Source organism: Pseudopipra pipra, chromosome 8 (assembly GCF_036250125.1).
Source record: "Pseudopipra pipra isolate bDixPip1 chromosome 8, bDixPip1.hap1, whole genome shotgun sequence".
Classification (NCBI taxonomy): domain Eukaryota; kingdom Metazoa; phylum Chordata; class Aves; order Passeriformes; family Pipridae; genus Pseudopipra; species Pseudopipra pipra.
In genome coordinates, this window is record NC_087556.1 from 31,157,345 (window position 1) to 31,181,029 (window position 23,685).

A 23,685-nucleotide genomic window follows, 5' to 3' on the forward strand; every position below is an offset into this window, starting at 1 on the left:
AGACAAAGGGCTGTAATGGGTCAGGACTGGTGGGATCTTGGCAGGTCCTGCTCTACTTTAAGGGCTGAATTCCTCCCGCCTGTGGCAGATGGGACCACTGGGAATCCATAGGGGAAAGGTCTCATTTTCCATATGACTTCTGAATTTCCAACCTGCCCACCAGTGCTCCTGAAGCACCATCCCTAGCTGGGCTGTGTCAGTGTGAGTGTTTCCCACCCCTGCTCAAACATCTCACTCAAATCAGTTCAGCTCCTCCTCAGGAGCTACAGGAGACACCATTTACCCCTTGGAAGACTTTTCATAAAGGATTCCCCTGCCTCCTGTTTTTCTGTTGCAGACTCAGATTTAGTTGAGATTTGTATAGCTTAAAACAGTTTTCTCTAAACATGATATATTTCCTGTAAATGGAGCAGCAGTCTGAGAAGGAAAAACCAAATGAACTGAAATGAAGAAATAAGTCTTGCAAGGATAATGGATCAGTTCCAAGAAGATTCTTTGGCTTGTCCCTTTCCAGGAGAAGGGAAATGGATGAGAATTACTGTGTGTGATCATAAGTTTTAAATCAGAGCTGAGGGAACACCTTGTTTTGGAGGCTCCTGCTGTTGTTTCCTTAAATTTATTTACACAATTAAACCATCAGGAACTTTGTGTGTGTGGCCAAGGCTCAAAGCAGCCAGGATGGAATGTTGTGTGATACCAAGTAATTCCCAGTGCCATGATCAAACCCATCTCTTCTGTCCCTGCTTGTTGGTACCTACTAGGAATATTGGGGAGATTTGGAGAGGGAACAAAGGAGCCAGTTTTCCTGAGGTCTGTGTAAAAGGAGTGACATTGTTTTATGTGCATTTTTCTTGCTCTACGTAACGTTTCAGGTGCATTATCAGTGAGAAAAAACACATGGGCTTTTGAAATTATTTTTCAGATGTTCAGCCAACTGTATTTTTGAAATACTGGTTTTTTTGGTTCTTATTTTGATATTGTAAAGAGAAGCCACAGAATGGGTTTCAACCAACATGTTCTCAGTGCTTGACCTGAATTTTCAGTCCTGAATCAGGTCTGTATGTGGTGTAAACTCAGTGCAAAACTAATGTCTGATGGAGGGAGAAATTCCATGGTCTCAGTGGATTAATATCTTCTTTTAGGATTTGCATCTCAGAATCTGGTGGGAAACTCTCAGTGTGGTGTGTTGGGCAGGGAAATAATTTCACAGCATTCCCTGGGATAGAATGGGACCTCAAAAGGCTGAGAGTTTCATTTTCCCCTAAACATTCTGTCTAATGGAACTGTGAGCTGAGGAAACCCTGTGCCACAAAAACATCCTTGAGGTAATTAAAAAATTACATTAATTACATTTAATCTCAGAAATTAAAATTAATACAGAAATATCTGATTGGAAGTTTATTATAAATAAATAAAAATATAAATTTAAGTGGCAGTATGTGCCCAGGAGCAGCTGGAGAGCTCAGGGAGGTTTCCTGGCAAAGGACCTACTGGTCCTTGTGCTGGTGGCCTTGGTCCTCCAGCCCCAGGGACATGTGGGTGCCTGGGGAGGACACAGGGAATGGGAGAAGGATGATGATTATTCCACTAAAACAGCTATTCCTGTTCAACTTCTTAGATGGTTAAACCACATTTTTAGGGATTTTCCTGGTATTTGTAACCAGTTGTAATTTGGAGCCAGTGGATGTTTTCTGGATGACTTCATGTGGTTCTCAATCAAGCCCCTCTATGTCACTGTAAATAAATGTAACAAGCTAAAGTGAATCTTAGTCCATTGCCAGAATATAAATAAGGAAAATTAATTGAAATCCCTAATTTTAAGTATGCCATAGATGCTTCCCTGAAGTAGCTAAATGGAATTTCATTGATTTTATTGCAAATGTGGTTGTGTTTGCTGCATGCAGAACATGATGTTTGTGAAAGGAGATCCCTTCCAGCCCAAACCAGTCTGGGATTCCATTGTTCCAGTCAACTACAGGTTTACCAAAACTATGTGGCCTGAGGACCTGGCAGCAAATATTCCAAAGCAGAACCTTTCTGTCTTGGGTTTGTTTTGGAGATGGATAAAGCAGCAGAGAAAAGTGTGAGCAGACCCCCAGGGTTCTACAGGGATAAACTTTTCAGCAGGTCCTGTTGTGATAAGACAAAGGAGGATGGTTTAAAACTGAAATAAGGTTGATTTAGATCAGATAAGATGTTTTTTTCAGTTAGGGTGGTGAGGCCCTGGCAGAGGTTACCCAGAGAAGCTGTGGCTGCCCCATCCCTGGAAGTGTCCAAGGCCAGGTTGGACAGGGCTTGGAGCAACCTGGGCTAGTGGAAGGTGTCCCTGCCCATGGCAGGGGGTGGGAGTGGATGGGCTTTAAGATCCCTTCCAACCCAAACCAGTCTAGGATTCTGTCATTGCAAGAAAATCCCCCCCCTGCCAGGCCCTGTGTGCTGTTTAAACTCAACTCAGAAACCATCATTAAAACTGCACAAGAGAATCACATTTCTGGTTTCTACTTCACTGGTTTCAAAATTCCAAACCTAATTTATAACTCAAATCCTCCTAGAAGTGAGCATTTGAAGATTTCACTCAAATACAAAGGGTTGGTTCATGCAGAAATAATTACTCTGCTATGATGTAGAGAAAGTGGAAGTTCCAAAGGTTTGATACTACAGAATTTAGGAAATTCTCTCAGAAATACATCCTGTTAAACCAGGAGATTGATATTTTGTGTTGGAGTTTTCATGAGGCTGGAAATAAAGCAGAAAAGTTTTGTAAATGGGGCCATATGGAGCAGCAAGAAGCGTTATGGGAGGTGAAGGGTGTGGGGTGACCATCATCATCGTCATCCCTTTCCCCTCTTGGTGTGGACAGATGATTCCCAGCCCTGTGGCTCCCATGGATGCAGGATGGTTTCCCCACAATCCTCCTCAGTGTTTGCTGGTGCATCGCAGTGCCCCCTGTGCTTGGAGAAGCTCCGTGTTCCAGCCTGGGACACCCCAGTTCCTGAAAAATGTGCCGAGGTACACTCAGCACAAATCACTGCTGCGGGTTTGGGGACCTCCTGCCTTATTTTCCAACTTGATTGGATGGATCCCATGAATAATTCAAAAAGAACCTTTTATCCAATAGCAACTGCCACGTTCCAAGCTCGGGAGGTCCCTGTGCGCAGGGAGGTCACCCAGGTTAGGTGCTACTGCCTGAGAAACTGGCCAAAAATCTAATATTAATTTTCCTCCCCTTATTTTTGGGACTACATTATGCTCTGTAATGCACCAGGAGCCAGCAGTGCCCAAAATGATCTCAGTGGAGCTTTAGACACACAGGAACCACAGCTGGAAAAATGTGGCAAACCCTGCTCTGAGCCCTTGGTTACACCTCATTTGTGTTTTACTGGAGAGGGAAATAGCAATGCCACAATCAGGGCTTTGTAAAGGGGAATTGGGAGGAAGGAATCCTCCAAATGAGATTCTAGAAACATTTAAATTGTTGAGACTTTAATACCAATTTTAAAAATTGCTTGTAATACTTCTCTCTATGTGAGCAGGGACAGGACCAGGGAACGGCTGAAGCTGTGCCAGGGCAGGGTTAGGGTGGATCTCAGGAAAAGGTTCTTCCCCCAGAGGGTGGTTGGGCACTGAACAGGCTCCCCAGGGCAGTGGGCACGGCCCCAAGGTTGCCAGAGCTCAGGAGCATTTGGACAACGCTCTCAGGGATAGGGTGGGATTGTTGGGATGTCCTGGGCAGGGCCCAGGGCTGGATGGTTCTTGTGGGTCCCTTCCAACTCAGGAGATTCTATGATTCTGTCATCATTAAATCAAAGCACAGAATAGAATCAGCCATTCCTCCTTGTCTTCATGGTGCTGAAGATCCCTGGCACAAAATACATCAAGGCCTTTCCCAGGGCTAAAATCTTGGGGGCATCTCTGGGTTCATTCATGGCCACATGACCTGTAAAGCTGCAGGAAAACCTGAGATAGGAGAGGTGGGGAATTCACCTTCATGGCTCAGGTGGGGATTAGTGTCTGACGGCTCAGGAGCTGAGTGTCATTTATGTTCATGGAATCACAGAGTATCCCAACTTGGAAGGGACCCACAAGGACCATCGAGTCCAGCTCCTGGCCCTGCCCAGGACACCCTAACAGTCCCACCCTGTGCCTGAGGGTGTTGTCCAACATTCAACTGTATATCCTTAAAAATAAAAATGGTAAGAAAAAGCTTCCAGACAGGATTCGTATTTTCCGTCTTCCAAAGCTGTGGGATCTGACCCCAGGCAGAGTCTGGAGCAGAGGGTCAGCAGGAGTCAGAGCTGAGCAGTCACATGGGGACACGAGCTGGGACTTGGGATTTGCATCATTTGCTTTTCTAACTAAGGGGCTTAAAGTGGTGTTTAATAGTCCTGCTATTTTTGTTATTAAATATGTCAGTTTTAATACTGTCATTATGAGTCCTGCTTTTACAGCTCCTGTGATGAGAAATCTCATTAAAAGTTGGAAATGGTTTCTGTTAACTGTGCTGGTCACAGAGTTCTCATTCAATTTGGATTTTTTTTTTCCAATTAAACACCAGTGTCAGGAGGTGGCAGCAAGGGGGTGAATTCCTGCACTGGATCCTCCAGGCGGGACCAGGGAAGGGATCAAGTGTGGTCAGGGCAAGGTTTGTCTGGAGTGGGTGTATGGCCTTGAAGAACCATTTCTCCCCAAAAGGGCAGAAATGAGAATGCCAACCCCCCATTTTAAATAATTCCTCTGAGAAATCTTTTAGATTGAGACACTTCAGCTTCCCAAAAGCAGCTGCAAGACTTTGAGGAGCAGAGTCTGCCTGTGAGTAATGGCAGAGGGTGGAGAGGGGAGGGGGGGGACTTGCACATGGTTTTTGGGGGGGATATTTCATGCCCTCTGAACCCAGTGGTGTGAGACTGTGCTCACTGATGCTGGGGAAGCTGGTGCCTGGTGCCATCACTGACACAGAATCACAGAATGGTTTGGTTTGGAAGGGATCTTCAAAGGTCATCTAGTCCAACCTCATGAAACATCCCCGTCCCTCAGGGCAGGGAGAGTTTCCTTGGTTGGTTTTTAACTTATGGTGTTCTTCTCAAACATCAACAATACAGGATACAGTTTTAAAAAAAGGCTGGATGTGACATTTCAGCTTTTAGGGAGTTTTGATTTGTTTTGATTTCACTTTGGTTTTGAAGCAACTTTTTTACTCGTTTTGCTGCTCATTTGTTGGGAATTGCAAAAAACCAGGTTGTTAAAGGAAGAGAAAGTAGATAGAGAAATGTTCCCCCAGTAGAGCTCATTGCAGAAGGTGCTCATTGACACTCAGTCCTGACTCTGCAGATTTACAGAAATACTTGCTGACTTTCCATCTCACATCTTCCCTTCCCGCTCCAATAAGCAATTTACTTCAGCATTTACTAGTTCCTGAAGTGGTTATGGCAATGCATATTGAAATGAGAGCTGAAATTATCCTGCAGAAACAAAAGTGCAGCTCCTGCTAGTGCTGTGGGGGGAGGGTGGGGAACTCTATGCCAGCAGGAATTTTGGGTTTGCTGTTGGACATAGAGAAACATGGAATAGGTTGGGTTGGAAGTGACCTTAAAGCCCATCCAGTCCCACCCCCTGCCATGGGCAGGGACACCTTCCACTCTCCTGGGTTGCTCCAAGCCCCATCCAACCTGGCCTTGGACACTTCCAGGGATGGGGCAGCCACAGCTTCTCTGGGCAACCTAGTCCCCTCTAGACTTGCTCCAGCAGATCCATGTCCTTGTTTACTCAGGTCTTGTTTTGTACTGGGAGCAAAATAATGAAAATCTAGACCTGGCTGGAGCTCATGGTTTGCAGGGTGTCCAGCTCTGCTGCTTGGTGGGCTGGTAGGTGGCCGTGGAATTTTTATACCCTCAGGCTTTCTGATAAAATCATTTTAATTGCATAAATTGACAGAAATGGGTAGTTGTAAAGTTCAGCAAACTTCCTGAATCAGCTGTCCTGAAAAGCTGTAGATGCTGTCCCTGTCTGTCTGTCCACACAGGGTCTGCCACCCTGTAAGGCTCAGGGGGACAGGGAATCCAAGCTGGAGGACACCAATAACTTGCTGATGTCTCATCATAAAAGTGAAGTGGCTGATTTCCCTCTCCATCCCTCAAATTATTATTAGGGTATGTGTGCAATATCTACTTGGTATCAGTACAGATAATTTTGAAGGAAAAATGTTCCAAGGTGAGGTGTAGTGGAGGGGAAGTGATGTAAAGCCATGTCAGCCCAACACAGATTGGGATCTGATACCTGTGGCCACGTTGTCAGTGTGATTTGTGTCCTGTAAATACCCACCTGCATGAAATGAGATGAAATTGTGTTTTCTCTTTGCTTCTAAAAATCAATTGTCCTGTTAAAATCACAGTGAGTGAAAAGCAGACACTGCAGAGCAGCTTTGTGATTTGCAACAGTGTCAGGTCATTTTTTATTCTGGTCCTGAAGACAGGTGGCTCCAGCCTTCCTGTACATGGACCAGGGATGTGGGATGTAGCTGGGTACGCCTGGACATGGCTCTGTACCAGGTGGGTCTGGGGACACACCCCAGCCAAGCTCCAGCAGGGACCAACTCCTATTTCCATAGCCCCCACTGGAGCCAAACGTGTCCTCAGAGACAAACTTGGAGCTTCGTGCCCCTCAAAACACAATTCCAGATTTGTGGAGTTACAGCTTTTACAGAGCTGCCCCTGGAGAACCTGCTGTTGGAGTATAGGAAGAAAAGCAGTGACAGGACTTGGGAAATGGGAACCCAAACCGATGTTCCTGGACTTCTCCTGGTCTCCTGAACCCTGGTGTGGCTCCTGCAGAGCGAGCAAAGAGGAGGTAGAGGAGGAGTAAGTGCTACCAAGCCCATCTGTGCTTCGGCCCCTGAGCCTTAAGATCATCCCAACGTGGAAGATTTGCCTGGGAGCCTCCAGGATGGGAAGGGCTGTTGGTCCATCCACCTCCAAGCCTGGAATGGGTTGGCCCGTGCTGGAATGTTGCACTTGACTGGGTCACGTGCAAGGTCTTCCTTCAGAAGGAGGACACTGATGGGAAAGCAGGGGGTTTGTTTTCCCAAAAACTCTTTGGATAGTTTAAGACCCAAATTTAAGACAGGCCAGTAATGAAGATGCAGGAAGGGAGTTCTGTGTGATCTTAACTGGGCTCTGCAGAACTAATTGGCACATCCCTGGGATTTGACTCTGCTCCAGAACACATCTCACTTCATTATCCCGAACGATGGTGACACAGCCTGCCAATTGTTCAACAGGCTCATTTATTTCTGATTTCATCTTGGAGGGAATAAGGGATCACTGCTCATGAAAATATAACAACCATAAACTCACAACCGTTGTTTTTTAAAAATTCTATCAGTTTCTCTTTGCACCTCGTATTGTTTTTGTTAGATTTGGTGCATTTCTGTCCTAAGGAAAACAAACAGTGATTCAGATCTGATGTCACCCAGTGCTTCCTGGACAGGAAAGGTTAAAATACTCCTGGCAGTGTCCAAGGCCAGGTTGGATGGGGCTTGGAGCAATCTCCTCTAGTGGAAGGTGTCCCTGCCCATGGCAGAGTGTGGGACTGGATGGGCTTTAAGGTCTCTTCCCACCCGAACCAATCCATGATTTTAGGAATTTTCTTCAACCCCCCAATAGTGGAAGTGTTTTGGTTCATAAGTTACTTAGGGAGCATTTAGCACTGACTGGTGCTTGGGCTACTGCAGGTGAACAGACCCTGGGGCTGCAAGGTCTGACCCTTCCAGCCTTGCTCCGAGGGGGTCATTCCCCAGGACACCAGTACTGGGGCAGGCTTGGGTTATAAAGGAACAGTTCCCTTTTCAACTTTACATGAGGGTGGAGGAAAGGTTGAATTCAGGATGGATGTGGAAAGCTGTAGAGTGGAAGGATGGAGGGTGGAGGTGCTGGTGGCAGTGGGGAGATGCTATGGGGTGTCCAGCACGACTAGAGAAGAGAATTTAGGTTCAAGGCACTGTTAGTGCATCACCCTGTTGGTGTTTTCTGGCTCCCAGAGATTAATTAATTCTGATTCCCAGAGATTTTCATGAGTCAGAATTTAACCATATTAGCACTCCTCGTTCTTCAGCTGGAGCTGTTTGTCTGAGCAGTGTCAGTGGTACAAGTACAATGGGCAACTCTGAGCCCCAAAATTCCCATTTCTGTTCTGTTCATTTCTGATATTGCAGCACTGCTGGATGGACTCTCCTGCTTTGTCATGAACATGCATTTGCATTTTGTTTCTCCCCTTGGTTTTAAAAAAAAAAAAAAAAAAGCAAAGCCAAAACAACCCAGGAAACTGCTGTTGCTTCACTTTTGGCCTCAAAGGTACAGAGTTTGTGGCAATGAAACAGCCAAGTTCCCAAAGCTGCCTGTGGATCTGACCTGGTTGGGTGGTGCAGCAATGGCTCCATTCCCAGATCAGTTACTGAACCTCTGCAGACCAGTCTGACAGTCATTGGGGAAGATTTCCAGAGGAAGGGCCCCCTGTGCAATAGAACTGTGACCTGGGAAAATGGAATGATGAGAACCCTGACTTTCAGTGAAGAAAGGGAGTTTTCCAGCATTTCTGACTCCCTGCCTTTGGGAGAGGAGATCCAGCAGCAGTGATCTCCTGCTTTATTTCCATTTTGGTACCAGGTGGGACATACTTTGTTTAAATTTCTCTTTGCAGTTGTAACTACCTCATGTTCTGATTAAAGATTCTTAATTTCTCTTTAATGAACTATAACATTCTGCATATTTTGAAGCACACGTTTGGATGTTTTTAAAAGGCATTTTACAGAAGAAAGCAGAGCTGTTGCCTACAGCTCCAGCTGATCTGGGCTTGGTGCACTGCTCTGGGTCCTTTAAAATTTCATGATAAAACCCTGTTTGCAGCCCAGAGCAGCAGTTGTTTTGGAGCTGGCAGAAAACCCAGCCTGGAACACCCCAGTAAGTTGGAGTTACTGGGGGTTGCTTTGGCTCAGGAAGGATCCCTGGGTTTAATCCTTTTTGGCACCTTACAAACTGCCCTGATTTTTTTTTTTTTGTCTTCTGTTGCTGATACATTTCTTCAAACAAATATTGAGGAGTAATGGCATCAGTGTGGGCGTTAGTGAGGAATCCAAGGCGTTTCCACAGGCATTGCAAAGCAATCAATTAATTTCAGAAAAATCCAGAGATTTCCAATATTTCCAAATACAGGAAACTGACAGAAACATGTTAAGAACATAATAAAGCTGAGGGCAAAGGAACTCAGTGAAAATTCCTACTGAAGAGATTTCCCTGGAAGTGTCCAAGGTCAGGTTGGACAGCGCTTGGAGCAACCTAGTCTATGGAAGGTGTCCCTGCCCATGGCAGGGGTAGAGCTGGATGGGCTTTAAGGTTCCTTCCAACCCAACCCCGTCTGGGATTCTCTGAAAGTGGGGGTTCTGTATCTTAGGTTCTATTTTGCATATAAACATTAAGATTTGTGAGGAATTTCCACAGGAGGGTGGGGTCATGGCTGATAAAAACACAGAAAATTGTGTTGAGCCTTATTATGAGCCAAAGTTTTCCCAATTTTTTTTAAATACCCCATTCCCAAAAGAAGGAGCTGGAGAGAAAGGGAGTTCAAAGAATTTGGTTCTTTACTAAGTGTGTCTGAAAATGATCCGGCTTCTTAAACCTTTGTCCAGGTCATAGATTTATGTCTAAGAGAGGTTGTAGCAACAGAATCTTTTTCAGAAATGAGGTGGAATCTGCAATGATGCTCAAAACCCCAGAAGAAATAAAGTTTTTCAAGGAAATTGAAATTAGAGTGTAGGAGGATGGAAGAGTTGGAGAGATCTTAATTTTAACCCAGTGGTGTCTGGCAGCTGTTTGCTGAGGTATAACAAGGGTAGGCAGCTCTTATTGTGCTGAATGTTTTATCTCTGTAGAAGTACTGAAAGAGTAACTGATGTGAGATTAATTTCTGATTTTAGGAAGACTGAAGATTTTCTCAGAACCCTGAAGGGTCAGCATCCCGTCCATGGATGTTCTGTACAGATACCCAGGTGACTTGGGGACTTGGAAATCAGAGATCCCAAAAACATGTCCCTTGAAAATTCAAATATAGAAGTATTATTGATTTTTCTTGTGGGACGCAGGGAGGGATCAGGGTGTGTGAGGTACCTGGTCACTGGAAAACATCAGAGGACTGAGGCAGATTCCCAGGTTGAAAAGCTGCCACAGTCAGAGCCCTAAGTGGGAAGAACTAAACAAAAACAAACGTTGTTTGTTTTGGGAGCCACCACTGCAAATACACCCATTTGTACTCATCCTAAGGAGGCATAATCTCGTTTAAACAAACAGATGTTTGTTTTCTCTTGTTTAACTGTGTGCTGAGAGCTGAATCTCCCTCCTCAAGCCCCTTTTTCAGGCATCACTGCCTTGTCTTGTGTAGATAGTCCTGAAAATTCTCCCCGTGGGCATTAAGCAAATGCTGGGCTGTGCTGCAGCTCTCACACACTGCTGGGGGCACTGTCCGTGTTCATCATCCCTTCAGTCCCTCATTATACACCAGGCTTCCAATGCAGAGGAGAATATTTTCCAATAATCTGTGTTTTATGCCACAGTCAGTGTCCAGCCTGGCAGTCAGAGCTGTAACAGGATCATTGTAATGAGATGCAAATCGTTCCCAAACAGGGCTTTTCTTCCAGAGCTGCTGCTGCCTGTGGGATGTATCCACACTCTGCTGTTCCTCGTGCCTGGGCTGCCCTTGGCACAGCAGGGCTATGTGCTGGGGCATGGCTGGTGGAGGTCCAGCAGGGCAGGGATGTGCTAGGGACATCCCTCACCTTCTCCTTGTACCCAGGAATTAAATCTGGGCAGAGTCCTGGCAGCTGAAACCAGACAGTCCTTAATTCCCGGGTGCTAAAGGACAGTACCCAAGGCTGTCAGAGCCTTGGGTGAGTTGGTGGCAGCTGGAGATGACCCACATGGTGGCTGAGATGGTGATTACCTCCTTCAGTAACTGACCTAACAAGGGCTGGTTTCCCACAGACTTGTGCCTCCAGGTATTTAAAGAAGTGCAAACTTCAAGTGAAGCTTTTTTTGGCATCCAGCACCCTTTCCTTCCTCATGGATGTTGAGCACTGGGTCTCTCAGCAAAGATGGGGCTATGCTTTCAGTGTGAACACTTACAGCCCTCCTGCCTCCTCCCTCTTCGTGGGAATGGAGGTATTGATTTGTTCAGTCTTTGAATCGTGGAATCCTGGACTGGTTTGGGTTGAAAGGGACCTTAAAGATCATTTTGTTCCACCCCCTGCCATGGGCAGGAACACCTTCCATCAGATCAGGTCCTCCAAGCCCTGTCCAACCTGGACTTGGACACTTCCAGGGCTGGGGAAGTTTCCTATAGAAAAGATAGTTCTCAGTATTGCCTTTCTGCTGTACAGTTACATATCTGTGAGTGTGTGTGTGTCTCTGTCCCTCTGTAGTTTTGGGTCTCATGCCTCTTATTTTTCATTTAACCAAAGAGAGAAATTTCTACCCTAATTTCCTGACATCCTTCTAGGGCAATATATTAATTGGATGGAGTACAATGAGGTGATTAAGCTTCTGCATTATCAATTTAAACTAAAAAATAAAGCATTTCCATGCCAAAATCCATAAGCAGCTCATGCTTCTTGCAGTGGCTGTGATGCCCTGGATTCCCTGGTGTCTGTGCCAGGCTGGACCATCCCGGCTGGGAGCTCTTCCTTTTCAGAAACACCCATTCATTCTGGAGTCACCCTTCACCTTCCAGCTCATTGTCATTCTTCTGGGCTCCATCTGGGATGACTGAATGTATTATTTGTGTTACTTCCCAGTACAGCAGGAAAATAGATCTTCAGTAGCAATTTCCAAATTTTTTTTCCTGATTTCAAAATAGGAAAACTCAAACAAAAATAAACCACAGGAAAGCTGGATGAAGAACTGCAAAGCAGTTGAGGTAATTCTGCCAAAACCAGTGATGCTGCCAAAATTCAAAGGTTGGATGGGGCTTGGAGCAATCTGGTCTAGTGGAAGGTGTCCCTACCCATGGACTGGATGAGTTTTAAAGTCCATTCCAACCCAAACCAGTCTGGGATTCCATGATTTTCTGGTGTAAGTTCTGTTTGTGTATCGTGTCTCCTTCTCTTCAAGCAAGCAAAAAATTCCTGTTTGCATCTAATTGTCAAATTTGCTTCAGTTTCTGGTTTCCAGCTCGAGTAGGGGGGCTGTTGGCAGCTTCCCAGTGAGGAGGACTCAATAGGGCAGAGCTGTGTTCCATGAATCACCATTGCCCTTTGTAACCACCTTCATGGTGCATTCCAGGGAAAATGATAAGCAGGGATTGCCATTCTCACCGGTTTCCTCCAGCTCTTGGCAGTTTTGGGGCAGCTGTGGTTCCTGGAGCACCAGAAAGTATTGCGGCGTGTGGAGACTTCCCCGGTGCTGAAGGGGAGGAGAGCACAGAGGAGCTCCACCGCACTCAGGGGACACTGTGGCTTTCTCCTGGAGAAATATGGGGTAGGAATGAGGACAGGGCAGGCTTTGCTGAGCGTTCCAGCATCTGTGCTGGAGGTGTTTCTCATGAGGCCTCACCCAGCAGCACTTGATCAGAGCTGTGAGGGCAGCGGCTGCTCGGAACACACCACACGTTTGGGATCTGAGGGAGATAATCAGATTCAGAAAATGCTGAATCTTTTTAATGAATGTGTCTGGGCCCTTCAAAGAAACAGAGGAAGGAGAGAAAATTTCTCAAAGGTATGTTCTAGGCAGCCTTGTGTTTACCCATCAAAAATTGCCTTGAGGAAGAGCAGGGTATGTCCTTGAGGAGAAGGGAAGAGCAGAGCTGAGGGGCTGAATGGAGCTAGAGAAGGCTACATGGTTGGTAAAAAGTCAATTTTTTAGTATTACTGCTCAATTCTTCCTTTTTTCAAGCAAAGAGACCTCTCTTGTCCTTTGCAGAGAGGCAGAATTGCCCCAAATTACCTCATCAGGACGGATGGTGCTTCTAAATGAAGCAAGTCCCTGAGCCCTGATCTCCAGTAACTTCTGGGGTCAGGAAATGATAGCAGCAATAATAGAAATAAATTGGTGCATTTCTGTGTCTGACTGGTACTGGCTATTAGACACAGAGGCTGAAATTACTAATTTCATTTCTCTCCTCTTTTCAATTAAACTCTCTGTTTATATCCCAGGAATTTTACAAACTCATCCTCCCTGTGGCTGAGAGCAGTTCGATTGCACCAAGACAGGAAAAGAGGGGCCAGGGTAACAAGTGTCCACATCAGGGGAGGGTTAGATTAGATATTAGGTAATTTTTTTCATGGGAAGGGTTGTAAAGCATTGGAACTGTCTGCCCAGGGTAGTGGTGGAGTCTCCATCTCTGGAGGGATTTAAAAGTTGTGTGGATGTGGCAACTGGGGACATGGGTTAGTGGTGAACATGGTGGTGGTGGTGGTTGACAGTTGGAGTTCATGATCTTTAAGGTCTTTTCCAGCCTTAATGATTCCATGATCCCATCCATGATGCTGATGTCACTCACCTGGCTGAGCACCCTCGGGGCTGGGAATGGGCAAATTCCTTCAGAGCAATGTTCCAGTAGTGAAAAAGTTGGACCAGACATGGATTTGTTCTGATTCCTTCTTGCCAATCCATCCTGCATCCTGGTCTCTTCTGCCCAGGCCCATCCTCAGCAGCAGGAAGGCTGGATTTCTCTGCTGGGCTTGGTTTGTATTGGGCAGAAGCTTCGTGCTGATGCTTTTGCCCAACCTGCTTCATCCTGGTCACAGTTCTTAAGGTTATTCCCTTCTCTTCCAAGATGTTTGAACTCTACCTGTTTCTTTGTCTCAGTTCAAGTCCAAGTCCCCCAGGAGACATTAGAGAGGCAGCAGAGCTAAATGTGAAATACTGGCCATGATTTTTAAAGCGAGATGTGGTTTCCCTGCAGTATCACACACTGGATTTTCATTCCCAGTGTTGCCTTCTGGAGCTCCTCATGCAGAGCTGGGGATTACAGGCATTTCTCACATGGGCTGGGGGAGTGCTTGGCATCAGATCCCTCTCAGAGGATTTAGTGCCTTGAGCTTAGTGTCAGCAACAGTGAGGGGGGTTTGGAGAACAGGTCAGACATTGGAGTGAGCGGGGATGGAGGTGCTGCCATGGACTGGAACCCCCTTTCCTCTCACCTTTCCCTGTCTCTAGTCACCCCTTCTCCTCCCACCTTTCCCTGTCTCCATGTTGTGATGGCTGTTCCTACATAGCAGAGCAGCTTCTTCCAGGTATGGGATGAGGCTGGTGAGTGTCTGCCCTGCAACCCAGACATGCTCATTACCTGCTGCTCAGGAATTAATTACTTCATGGCTTCACTCATCTGTTACTCAAATTTCTGTTCCTTCCAGCAGTTTCCAGGCATTTGGGTGAGATTCCTTCGCACTGGAATGCTTTTCTTTAACGCAGTTTTGTAATTCAGTGGTGTTAAAATAGGGTCACAGAATCCCAGAATGGTTTGGGATTGAAGGGACCTTAAAGCCCATCTCATTCTACCCCCTTGCCATGGCCAGGGACAACTTTCCCTAGCCCGGGTTGCTCCAAGCCCCGTCCAACCTGGCCTTGGACACTTCCAGGGATGAGGCAGCCACAGCTTCTCTGGGCAACCTGTACCAGGGCCTCCCCACCCTCACAGGGAAGGATTTCTTCCCAGTATCTCATCTAATCGAATGTGCAACTGCAGGGAAATACAAAGTATGTCATAAAGGGGAGAAAAGAGAAAATGTGAATGGAACAGGGGTGAAATTGGGTATGTGAAAAACAGTCAGTTTTTTAAATTAAAACCTTGGCATTTTTCTTACTGCTGAGCAGGATGGTGGCTCAGGATGGTGGCTCAGGCTGGGCCATCACTGATGCTGAATCCTGATCCACCCCTGAATGGGTGGCTGGTGCCTGTGTGGAACCTCATGGCTGTGCTGTGGTTTGGTGGGACTTGCTGGGAGCAGCCAGAGGCTGTTGCCTGGAGGAGACTCAGGGGTGACCATGTCACTCTCTAGAACTACTTGAAATGAAGTTGTAGGTGGAGGTCAGGCTCTTCTCTCAGAGAACAAGGGACAGGACAAGAGGGAACATTCCCCGGGGCTGCAGGTGCCTGGGCAGCCCCTTGGCTGGGTCCCCCACTCTCCATGGGGAAGTATTTGCTGAGCTGGGGGAGCAGCTCTGGGGATGGAGTTGTGCCCGCTGTGATCCTTCTGCTCCAGCCCTGCTGATGCCCAGGCGTGGCTGAGGTGGGGCTGGACAGTGTGGCTGTGGGGACCAGCAGCTGAGGGGGAGTCTGTGGAGACCCTGAACCCTCTGCAGGAGGGTTGAGGGTCCCAGTCCAGCCACGGAGCCTCCGGCACCCCTGCTCTCCCCTCTGCATTCCATCATCCCACACGCCAATGAACACTCTCTCATCAGGGGTGCAAATCAGGGCACTGTTTCACTTGCAAGAGGATCTTCAGCTTTCTGAACCTTCCATTCCTGTGCCTTTGTCCTCCCTTGTCCTTGTGGTGTCCTTGCAGTGTAAGGAGATGTGGATTGCTCTGTGTTTGTAAAATGCAGGAAAACGCGCTGAAATAATCTCAAAAAGGGGCAGATGTTCTCTGAACACTTGGTTTGCTCGTCAGGCCTCCCTGACTCTGCAATAATCCAAAACTTCATAGGGAAGAGCACTTTTATCCTCCCTCCCACTCCACAGGATTGTGTTAGAGTAAAATTTGCCTAAATTTAATCGTAAAACGCTCAGAGTGTGGCTTCATACTGGGGTATAATTCCAACCCAGGTTATGTTCAGTTCAGACTAGAAGCTGATATTGCATTGTGACATTCAACTCAATCCAGAGTTTATTTGTATTCCAAATCCATCTATTGCAAAGGCTGCTCTTTATGAGCTCAAAGAGCTATAAAACATAAATATTTATTCCTTAAAGGTTAAGATTGCCTTAAATCATTCCAGCTTATTTGGTGAGCAGCACTTATAATTAAAATAAGCAGTTGAACTCGATCTGCATGTATGAAATAAGTATATATATGTATATGGATGTATATACTTGACTGTGATGTGGGTGGAAGCTGTGGGATAATTGCTTCCATCACATCAAAAGATGCACTGATATTGTGTTTGGATTTGGTAATAAATCAACATAAAGAAGCAGCTGAAATTATATAATGGCAAGTCACATTTCAACAGGCAGCATAAACCGTGGTAGGAGAATGAGCAGAGCTCAGCTCAAATGTGTGTGTGGAATTACAGAGAGATAATTATGCATGTTATGAAAATTATTCCAGTTTTGGGTGTAGAGAATTCATAGAATCCCAGACTGGTTTGGGCTGGAAGGGATCTTAAAGCTCATTCAGTGCCATCCCCTGCCATGGGCAGGGACACCTTCTGCTATCCCAGGTTGCTCCAAGCCCCATCCAATCTGGCCTTGGACACTTCCAGGGATGGGGCAGCCACAGCTGCATAATCTTTTCCAAGGATATTTTTGTAGATAACAGGTCATTCATGTGCACAAACCCCACTAGCACAAGGTGGTGAAATTCCATTTTAATCTGCCTCTGATACTTCTGAAATCAACAGGATTAAAGTCTCCTTTTTGTTGTCATTAAAATTAATTTGAAAAGCTGAAGAAACTCCAAACCCTCTTGCTTTATAAAATATTATTCCTGGAATTAATTGTGTAGGAGTGTACATCTAAGGTACAGATGTAAATGGTCTCCAAGGATGTGGAAACCAGAATTTCCATGTGCTCACGTGTGTGTCCTGCTGAGGGGCTGTTGGGAATCTGCTGTTGTGCCATGTAATTAGAGACACCTTCGACTCCAGAGTTGGAATTGCTGGTTCCTCAGTGTTCCTTGATATCCAGAGAGCTCATAAAAGGTAATGGTTTTGCCAGGGGCTTTGACAGAAGCAGAACTAAGGAACTGTCATTGCCTGAGGTCTGAACATGGGCTCGAGCTGGAAAATGGTTCAGTTCTTGTTAGAGGTGGCCGAGGTACAAGTGCCTCCAGTCACGCTGTGGTGCTGTAGGGAGCACAACAAACACCTCACTGACCTGCTCCTCTTCCCTAAATGCTTTATTTATCGTTCTTTCTTCCCAGCAAGTCTGGATTCCATTTATCACAGCACCATGCAGGGGAATTTCTTTACTATGCTGTCGATCGTGTCTTGCAGGGATTTCTTTATCCTGACTTAATGTTGGGGAAAAAAAGAAGGGAAATAATGAAATGTTTCATTTCCTGATGTTTATCCTGTAGCTGGTAGTTCATCTCCTCATATCCCAAGGAAGTCCTGCAGGTCTCCCCTGGGAGGGTAGTGAGGCCCTGGCACAGGTTACCCAGAGAAGCTGTGGAAGCATCCCTGGAAGTGTCCAAGGCCAGGTTGGACGGGGCTTGGAGCAACCTGGGATAGTAGGAGGTGTCCCTACCCATGGCAGGGGCTTGAAACTCTCTAAGGTCCCCTTCAACACAAACCATTTTAGGATTCCATAGTTTTGTGTCGGTGAGAGTTATGTTTAATGCTGTGCTTTGGCACCTGGGATTGTAGAAACACAAATCATAGAAGGGGTTTAAAGTGTGTTAGTGAGTTTTTATGAGAGGAGGTTTCAGAAATTATCCATATTATTCCTAAATTCAGAGAAGTTGGGATGGGAACTGTTTGATAGCCCATGAACAGTTAGTGAAATGAAGGGTCAGTAAATCTGGCAGCTTGGACTGTGCTTGGGAAACACATTCTTCCCAGAGTTTGCCTTAAAGTAAAGGTATGTCTGTACTGACAGGTCAGTTTGGAAATGGTGGCTTGTAAATAGAACATGGAACTTCTAATGGGACACCTGAACTTACAGCTGAGAGGAGAGGATGTTGTGTGGGCCTTGCATGGGATTCTTGGTTTCTGAAAAATGGTTTTGTGCATAATAATGGGAAATTAATACTCCAGGTTTGACCTTAAATTTGGCAACAGCCATGAATTCTCCAGGACCGAGTAGCCTGGTTTAATTAGCACAGTTGTAGCAGCAAACCTGGGTTACTGATTTACCACAAATAATGTACATGAGCACATTAGTGATTTTCTGCTTTGGGCCCTGTCTGAGCAGACTGTGGTTCCCTGGATAAAGCTGCAGTTTTAAATTATTGGCAAAATCATTTCCCATGGATAGAGTGGGACACAAAGAGTTTGTGAAGAGTAACAGTAGAAACCAGAGGTGTGTTCTTTAAAACAAGAAAACTGGTCTCACTGTAATCTGCTCTGAAGGCATTAATCTATCCATGCAAATTCTTATTTTGAGGGCTATGTTTTCTTTCATTAATTTCAAATCTCTGGCAATGCTTATTGTCTGAGAATTAGTGGGCAGGCTAGAGCAGGAACTGAGCTAAAGACAAACCTTCTTGTTTTAACCATGCCAGTGGCTGTAGGGGGAAGTGTTTAGCAGGAGATTAATAATAGAGTCACTAAAGTTGGAAAAGCTCTCTAAGGTCTCCATGTCCAACCCTCAGTGCAGCACCACCATGTTCACCACCAGCCCATGGCCTCGAGTGCTGAAAGAAATGTTCTGTGAAATACAGTCGGGAAACAAGCTGAGTTTTTTAAAGGCATATTTTTTTTACAGGTTAAAAATGGGTTTCCTTATGGTTTGCACACAGGTTCTGGCTCCAGGCTGGATGCCCACGTGGGTCCCTTGATGCCAACTCAAGTCACCCGTGTCACCGCGGTGTCTGCACCAGCTGTGACATTCATGGCCACCAACCTCATGGACCAGGCACTGGCAGGTGGGTTGTGTTTCCGTGTCCTGGAATGATGGCTGAAGCACAGGTTGTGGATTTGTGTCCTCCCAACCAGCCTGAGCTTCCTATGCTACACAGGGATGGGCACCCTCAATGAGTCTCCTCCAATTTAATGACATTTGCTTTAGTTAATTAGGGGTGTACTCGGTGTGTTTTGAGTCCTGTTTTCTCACTCCAGCAATTGGCTGTAGCTTTGAATTTGATGACATAAAAGGCAGATCTCTGACACATCTTGGGCTTTCCCTGTCCTTCACTGGTGGTTTTCACAGCCCTGCAGTGACAATGTGTTTGTCTTTGGGGTAATTGGTCCACAAGGCCTTGTTGGCCAAACCCTCCGAGGGCTCTCTGTGCTGTACTGTGTGATAAACCACGTTTATTTATTGCCATTTAAACATGTGTGTGTTGTGAGAGAAGGGGCAGTGCTGTTTCCAAAGGCTAGAGGAAGTCTCATGGCTTTGTTCAGATTTGTGTACACTCAAATCACCATCAGATTTTGCCAGGAAATTGGGAACGTCATCCCTAACAACGGGACATTGCTCTTGCAGTGCTGCGGTGTGAAGGCAGGAGCTCTGTTACTGCAAAGGAGATGCTGCAATGGGGTTGAAGAGGTGATTCCTCTGCCTGAGCTGGGACCACACAGCCACAGAGGGGGATCAAGCCACCCTTGCTACCTTTGTGGCACCGCAGGGCTGTGAGTGCACCTTCTCAGCCCTGTTCCATGGAAAAAACCGAGCGTTTATCAGGAATTACTCTAGGGATCAGTTCAGGAGTAATTTATCTGATCCTTCAGCCCTAAAGATTAGACTTTGTTGTCCAAAGAGGTTGTAACTCCCCATCCCTGGAAGTGTCCAAGGCCAGGTTGGGCAGGGCTTGAAGCAACCTGGGCTAGTGGAAGGTGTCCCTGCCCATGGCAGGGGGTGGGACTGGATGGGTTTTGAGGTCCCTCCCAACCCAAACCACTCTGTGATTTTATGATTTTCAGGGCAGTGACAAATAGCACCTCTTGGGCAGTGCTGGCTCTGTGCCTGGAAAATGCAACCATGCGATGAGTTTGTCCTTGAACTCTGCACCAACAAAGAATTTGTCCTTGTTATTGTACTGTTCCCATTACAAATCTCCAGAACAATAAAGGGGAGGGTGAGAAGTGATTGCTGGAGGATGGAGGAAAGCTCAGCTCAAGTAGATTTGTTCTAAGAGGGGAAAGGAGTGCTTGGAGGGCACAGCAAAACTGGTGAGAGCAGCCAACAGACACCAGTGACAGTGGAAAATACCGTGTGCAGGCAGGAGCTGGAGTGGGATCTGTCCCTGAAACTGTGGTGATGGGGTGAAGTGCCATTGGGAGCAGGGCATGGACCTGGCTGGTGTAGCCAGTACTGAAATCCCACGCTGGGATTGAGTGAGAACCAGCAGAGGAGGAGTTGGGAAACAGTCAGGGAGGGTTTTTAGGCCAGTCTCAAAAAACAGAGCAATAGGGTTATGAGGAGACAAAACCCACCTGTGGAGATGCTGGGGGATGATAACACCCAGAGTATTCACATGTGTGCACTTGAGTAAATCCAGTTCTCAGAAGCATTTGGAATCAGAACTTTAAACTTCTTTTGAGATTAATGGTGGTTTGGCCTCTACATACTTTGCAAAACAAATTTTTATTATGTCTTGTCCACAGCTCCTCGTGCCATGAATCAACCTTCCCTCTTCCCCCCCCCTCTAATTCTGCTTTTAATCAGCTGTTTATGATCACACACCGACATCCTCTGTGATTTACCCAAGGTAGTTTTGCTGCTTCACCTTTCCTTTTCACACTGTGAATTATTCATGTGTCTGTACCTGCCGTGGAGCAGGAGAAGCCTCTTTGATCAGGTATTTCATCCTCCGTCTGCAGCGCATCCTTGGGCAGCGGCACAGCAAAGGGATGATGATCACACCGCTGGGTTTAGGGGCAAAAAGAGGGTTGGAAAGATGTTGTGGTGCCTGAATTGTCAGGCTGCAATTTAGTTTATGCACTTAAGTAAAAAAGGAGAGGAAAAAAAGATTATTTAATGAGAAATGAGTAAAGCTGAGCAAAGACATCCCCAAGTTGGCAGTGGAGGGTGAACACAGGCTGTGCTGGATGCTCTTCCCCCGTGTGAGCAGAGGAGGGGAGATCTATAATGATGGAAAAAGTCCTAACAGGGACCTGCTTGGTGTCCTCCATGGGAAGAACAGAGGGTTTGTGGGGCAGTGGATGGACCACCCTCCCCCACCTCTGTGCTGTTTGGGGGCTCGGGATCCCCCCATGGCACAGCCCATGGGGTTGGTGCTCCTGTCCTGAGCCCACTGGGGATTCCTGAGCTTGAGAAGGGAGGCACAAGCTCGGATTATCTTTCTCTTTACATTATACTTAGGAAAAACATTCAGTGTTCAACTGTAGACATAAAACTAAATGACTCCTGCAGAGCACAGGGACTCTCAGGACTTTCCTTGTTACTTTATTTTCCTTTTTTTTATTATTCCCATCTTCTTTTCTATGTGCTGACTGTCCCAAATGTTGTGTTTCCCACATGAATGCCTAAGGAGCTGCCTGCTGCAGAAGCTCACCCACGTGTTCAGCAAAAGCTGCAGCACCCAAGTCTGTCCCTGGGGCTCTGGGGATGCTGTGAGGTAGCTTTTCAGAGCTGCAAAAAAGAGATGGAAAAAGAGATTAAAGAAGAGATTGAACAAGAGATTGCCTCGGGCGTTTGCAGTGTCTCCTCCAGGAAGGTGTATGAGGTTCGAAGAGGACTGAGAGTGGCTGTTGGTGTGGGAGAGCTGCCCACACCAGCCCCTCCCTGCTCTGGGCTTCATCCTCAGCTTCATTTACTAACGAGCAGGGCAGGGGAAGCAGAGACAAAAGCAGTTACACTGTGTTGTACCTTCCTGTGCATCAAACGAGAGCTCCTGGAGTGTGTTTAGGGTTTCTCTCCTATTTTAGTTTGCTTAAATCTCCCAATTGACACTCATATATTTCCTGTGAGGATGGTGAGGCCCTGGCACAGGTTGCCCAGAGAAGCTGTGGCTGCTCCATCCCTGGAAGTGTCCAAGGCCAGGTTGGACAGGTCCCCGTGTTATCCCTCCAGTGTCCCAGAACTTTCTGAGCACACTCCTGGGATGTCCTTCCCCTTTCCAGAGGCCAGGCAGGAGAAGGCAGAGGTGGACATTGACTGTGTTCAAAGACCAGTGTTCCTGGTAAAGCTTTGATTCCTGATTACCAGATACTGAGGGAAGGAAGATGAATTTAGAGCCCTCTTTGATATGTATTAGCTGCTCCCTACTCCTGGCTCCTTTAATGTGGAAATTAATTGATCTGGTTTGTAAATGTTCTCTTTCTCTACCCATAAAAACTGAGTAAGTCATCTTCTGAGCAAAATGACATGGATTTAATTTTTTATTATTCTGAAATATTTCAAGTGAAGCAGAGTTACATATGTGCTTTAAGAGGATGAGAAGAAAAAAAGCCCTCCACAATTAAGAAATTTCTTAATATGTCTTACTGCGAAAACTCCTTTTTTTCTGATGATTGAGTCTGTGTCTCACACCTGCTGCCTTTTTGCCTTTCCCTGGGGTCCCTTAAGGCCTCTCTGTTCTGGAGACATTTCGTAGCAGCAGAAACTCCTGGTGTTTAGGATTTCAGGATGGAGACAGGAGTCTGGAAAGGAGAGGAAGGTGTTCTTGTACTGCTTCCAGTGGAAATGCAACCCAGCACTTGGTGGTGGTTCCTATGGAGGTTATCCCAGAGCACAGGAAGATCACAGCAGGATCTCTGGGCTGGGAGGAGAGGGGATGGCCAGCCCCAAACCCCAGGGGGAAGAGGGCTACTGTTCCCAGGGGGACCGTGGTCCCCACAGAGAAGAGGATCATAGAATCAGGGAATTATTTCTGTTGGAAAAATCCTCTGAGATGGAGTCCAGCTGTTAACCAAACATCACCAAGCACCCCACTAAGCCATGTCTCTCAGGATATCCCATGAGAAAAGACTGTGGGTTCAGGGAGAGCAGGACACAAAGCTCAATGCAATAAAAACCTCCTTCTAAGGTCTGTGAATGATTCCCATTAAAAGGTGGTATTTGGAAGGTATATGAGTGAATAAAGAGCCAAGTGAGAAGGAAGAGGTGGAGAGAGGGGGCTCAGAGCTGTAGGGGGTGGTTTGGTTTCTGTTTACTAGTTTTGGCTTGTTGCAAGTTTATTTGACGTTAAAAAAAATGCTTTCTCCCCACAGATCATGGCAAAGAATCGAGCAGATCCTCCTGCCCCCCGACTCTGATCCTGCACACGGACAGGAAGAGTGTCCCTGTGGACAGCGATGGCAACAAGGTCTGTGCTGGAGCTTCTTAAAAACCTCTTTAAACCATCGAACTGCACAAATTGGAGTCAGGGTGTGGGGCTGTGCTGATGACATACAATCATTTCCTGCAGCTGATTTTAAAGAGCCATAGACTTAATTTACCTTGGTGTTTTGTAGGAGCTCTGTCACTGAGTGTCAGAGTGTTAGGGAAGGGACCTTTGCAGCTGGCTTGCTCCCCATGAAATCCCAGAATGGTTTGTGTTGGAAGGGACCTTAAAGGTCATCTTGTTCCACCCCCTGCCATGTGCAGAGGAGATGCCTTCCACTACACCAGGTTGCTCCAAGCCCCATCCAACCTGGCCTAGGACACTTCCAGGGATGGGGCAGCCACAGCTTCTCTGGGCAACCTGTACCAGGGCCTCACCACCCCCACAGCCAAGAATTCCTTCCCAATATCCCATATACCTCTGCTGTCTGGCAGTGGGAAGCCATTCCCCCTTGTCCTGTCCTTCCATCCCTTGTCCCAAGTCCCTCTCCAGCTCTTCTGGAGCCCCTTTATGCACTGGAGGGGGCTCTAAGGTCT

General features: G+C 46.5%; 1 protein-coding gene across 2 annotated transcripts in view; it reads left to right on the top strand.

The window, feature by feature from the left end:
• TCERG1L (transcription elongation regulator 1 like) overlaps window positions 1–23,685 on the top strand; it is a 58,769-nt gene that overhangs the window by 17,316 nt on the left and 17,768 nt on the right. For both annotated transcript variants that reach the window (XM_064663501.1, XM_064663502.1), the window contains exons 5-6: window positions 18,662–18,787; window positions 23,037–23,131. In XM_064663501.1, coding sequence (XP_064519571.1) covers window positions 18,662–18,787; window positions 23,037–23,131 — 221 coding nt within the window. The remainder of the gene's footprint in view (window positions 1–18,661; window positions 18,788–23,036; window positions 23,132–23,685) is intronic.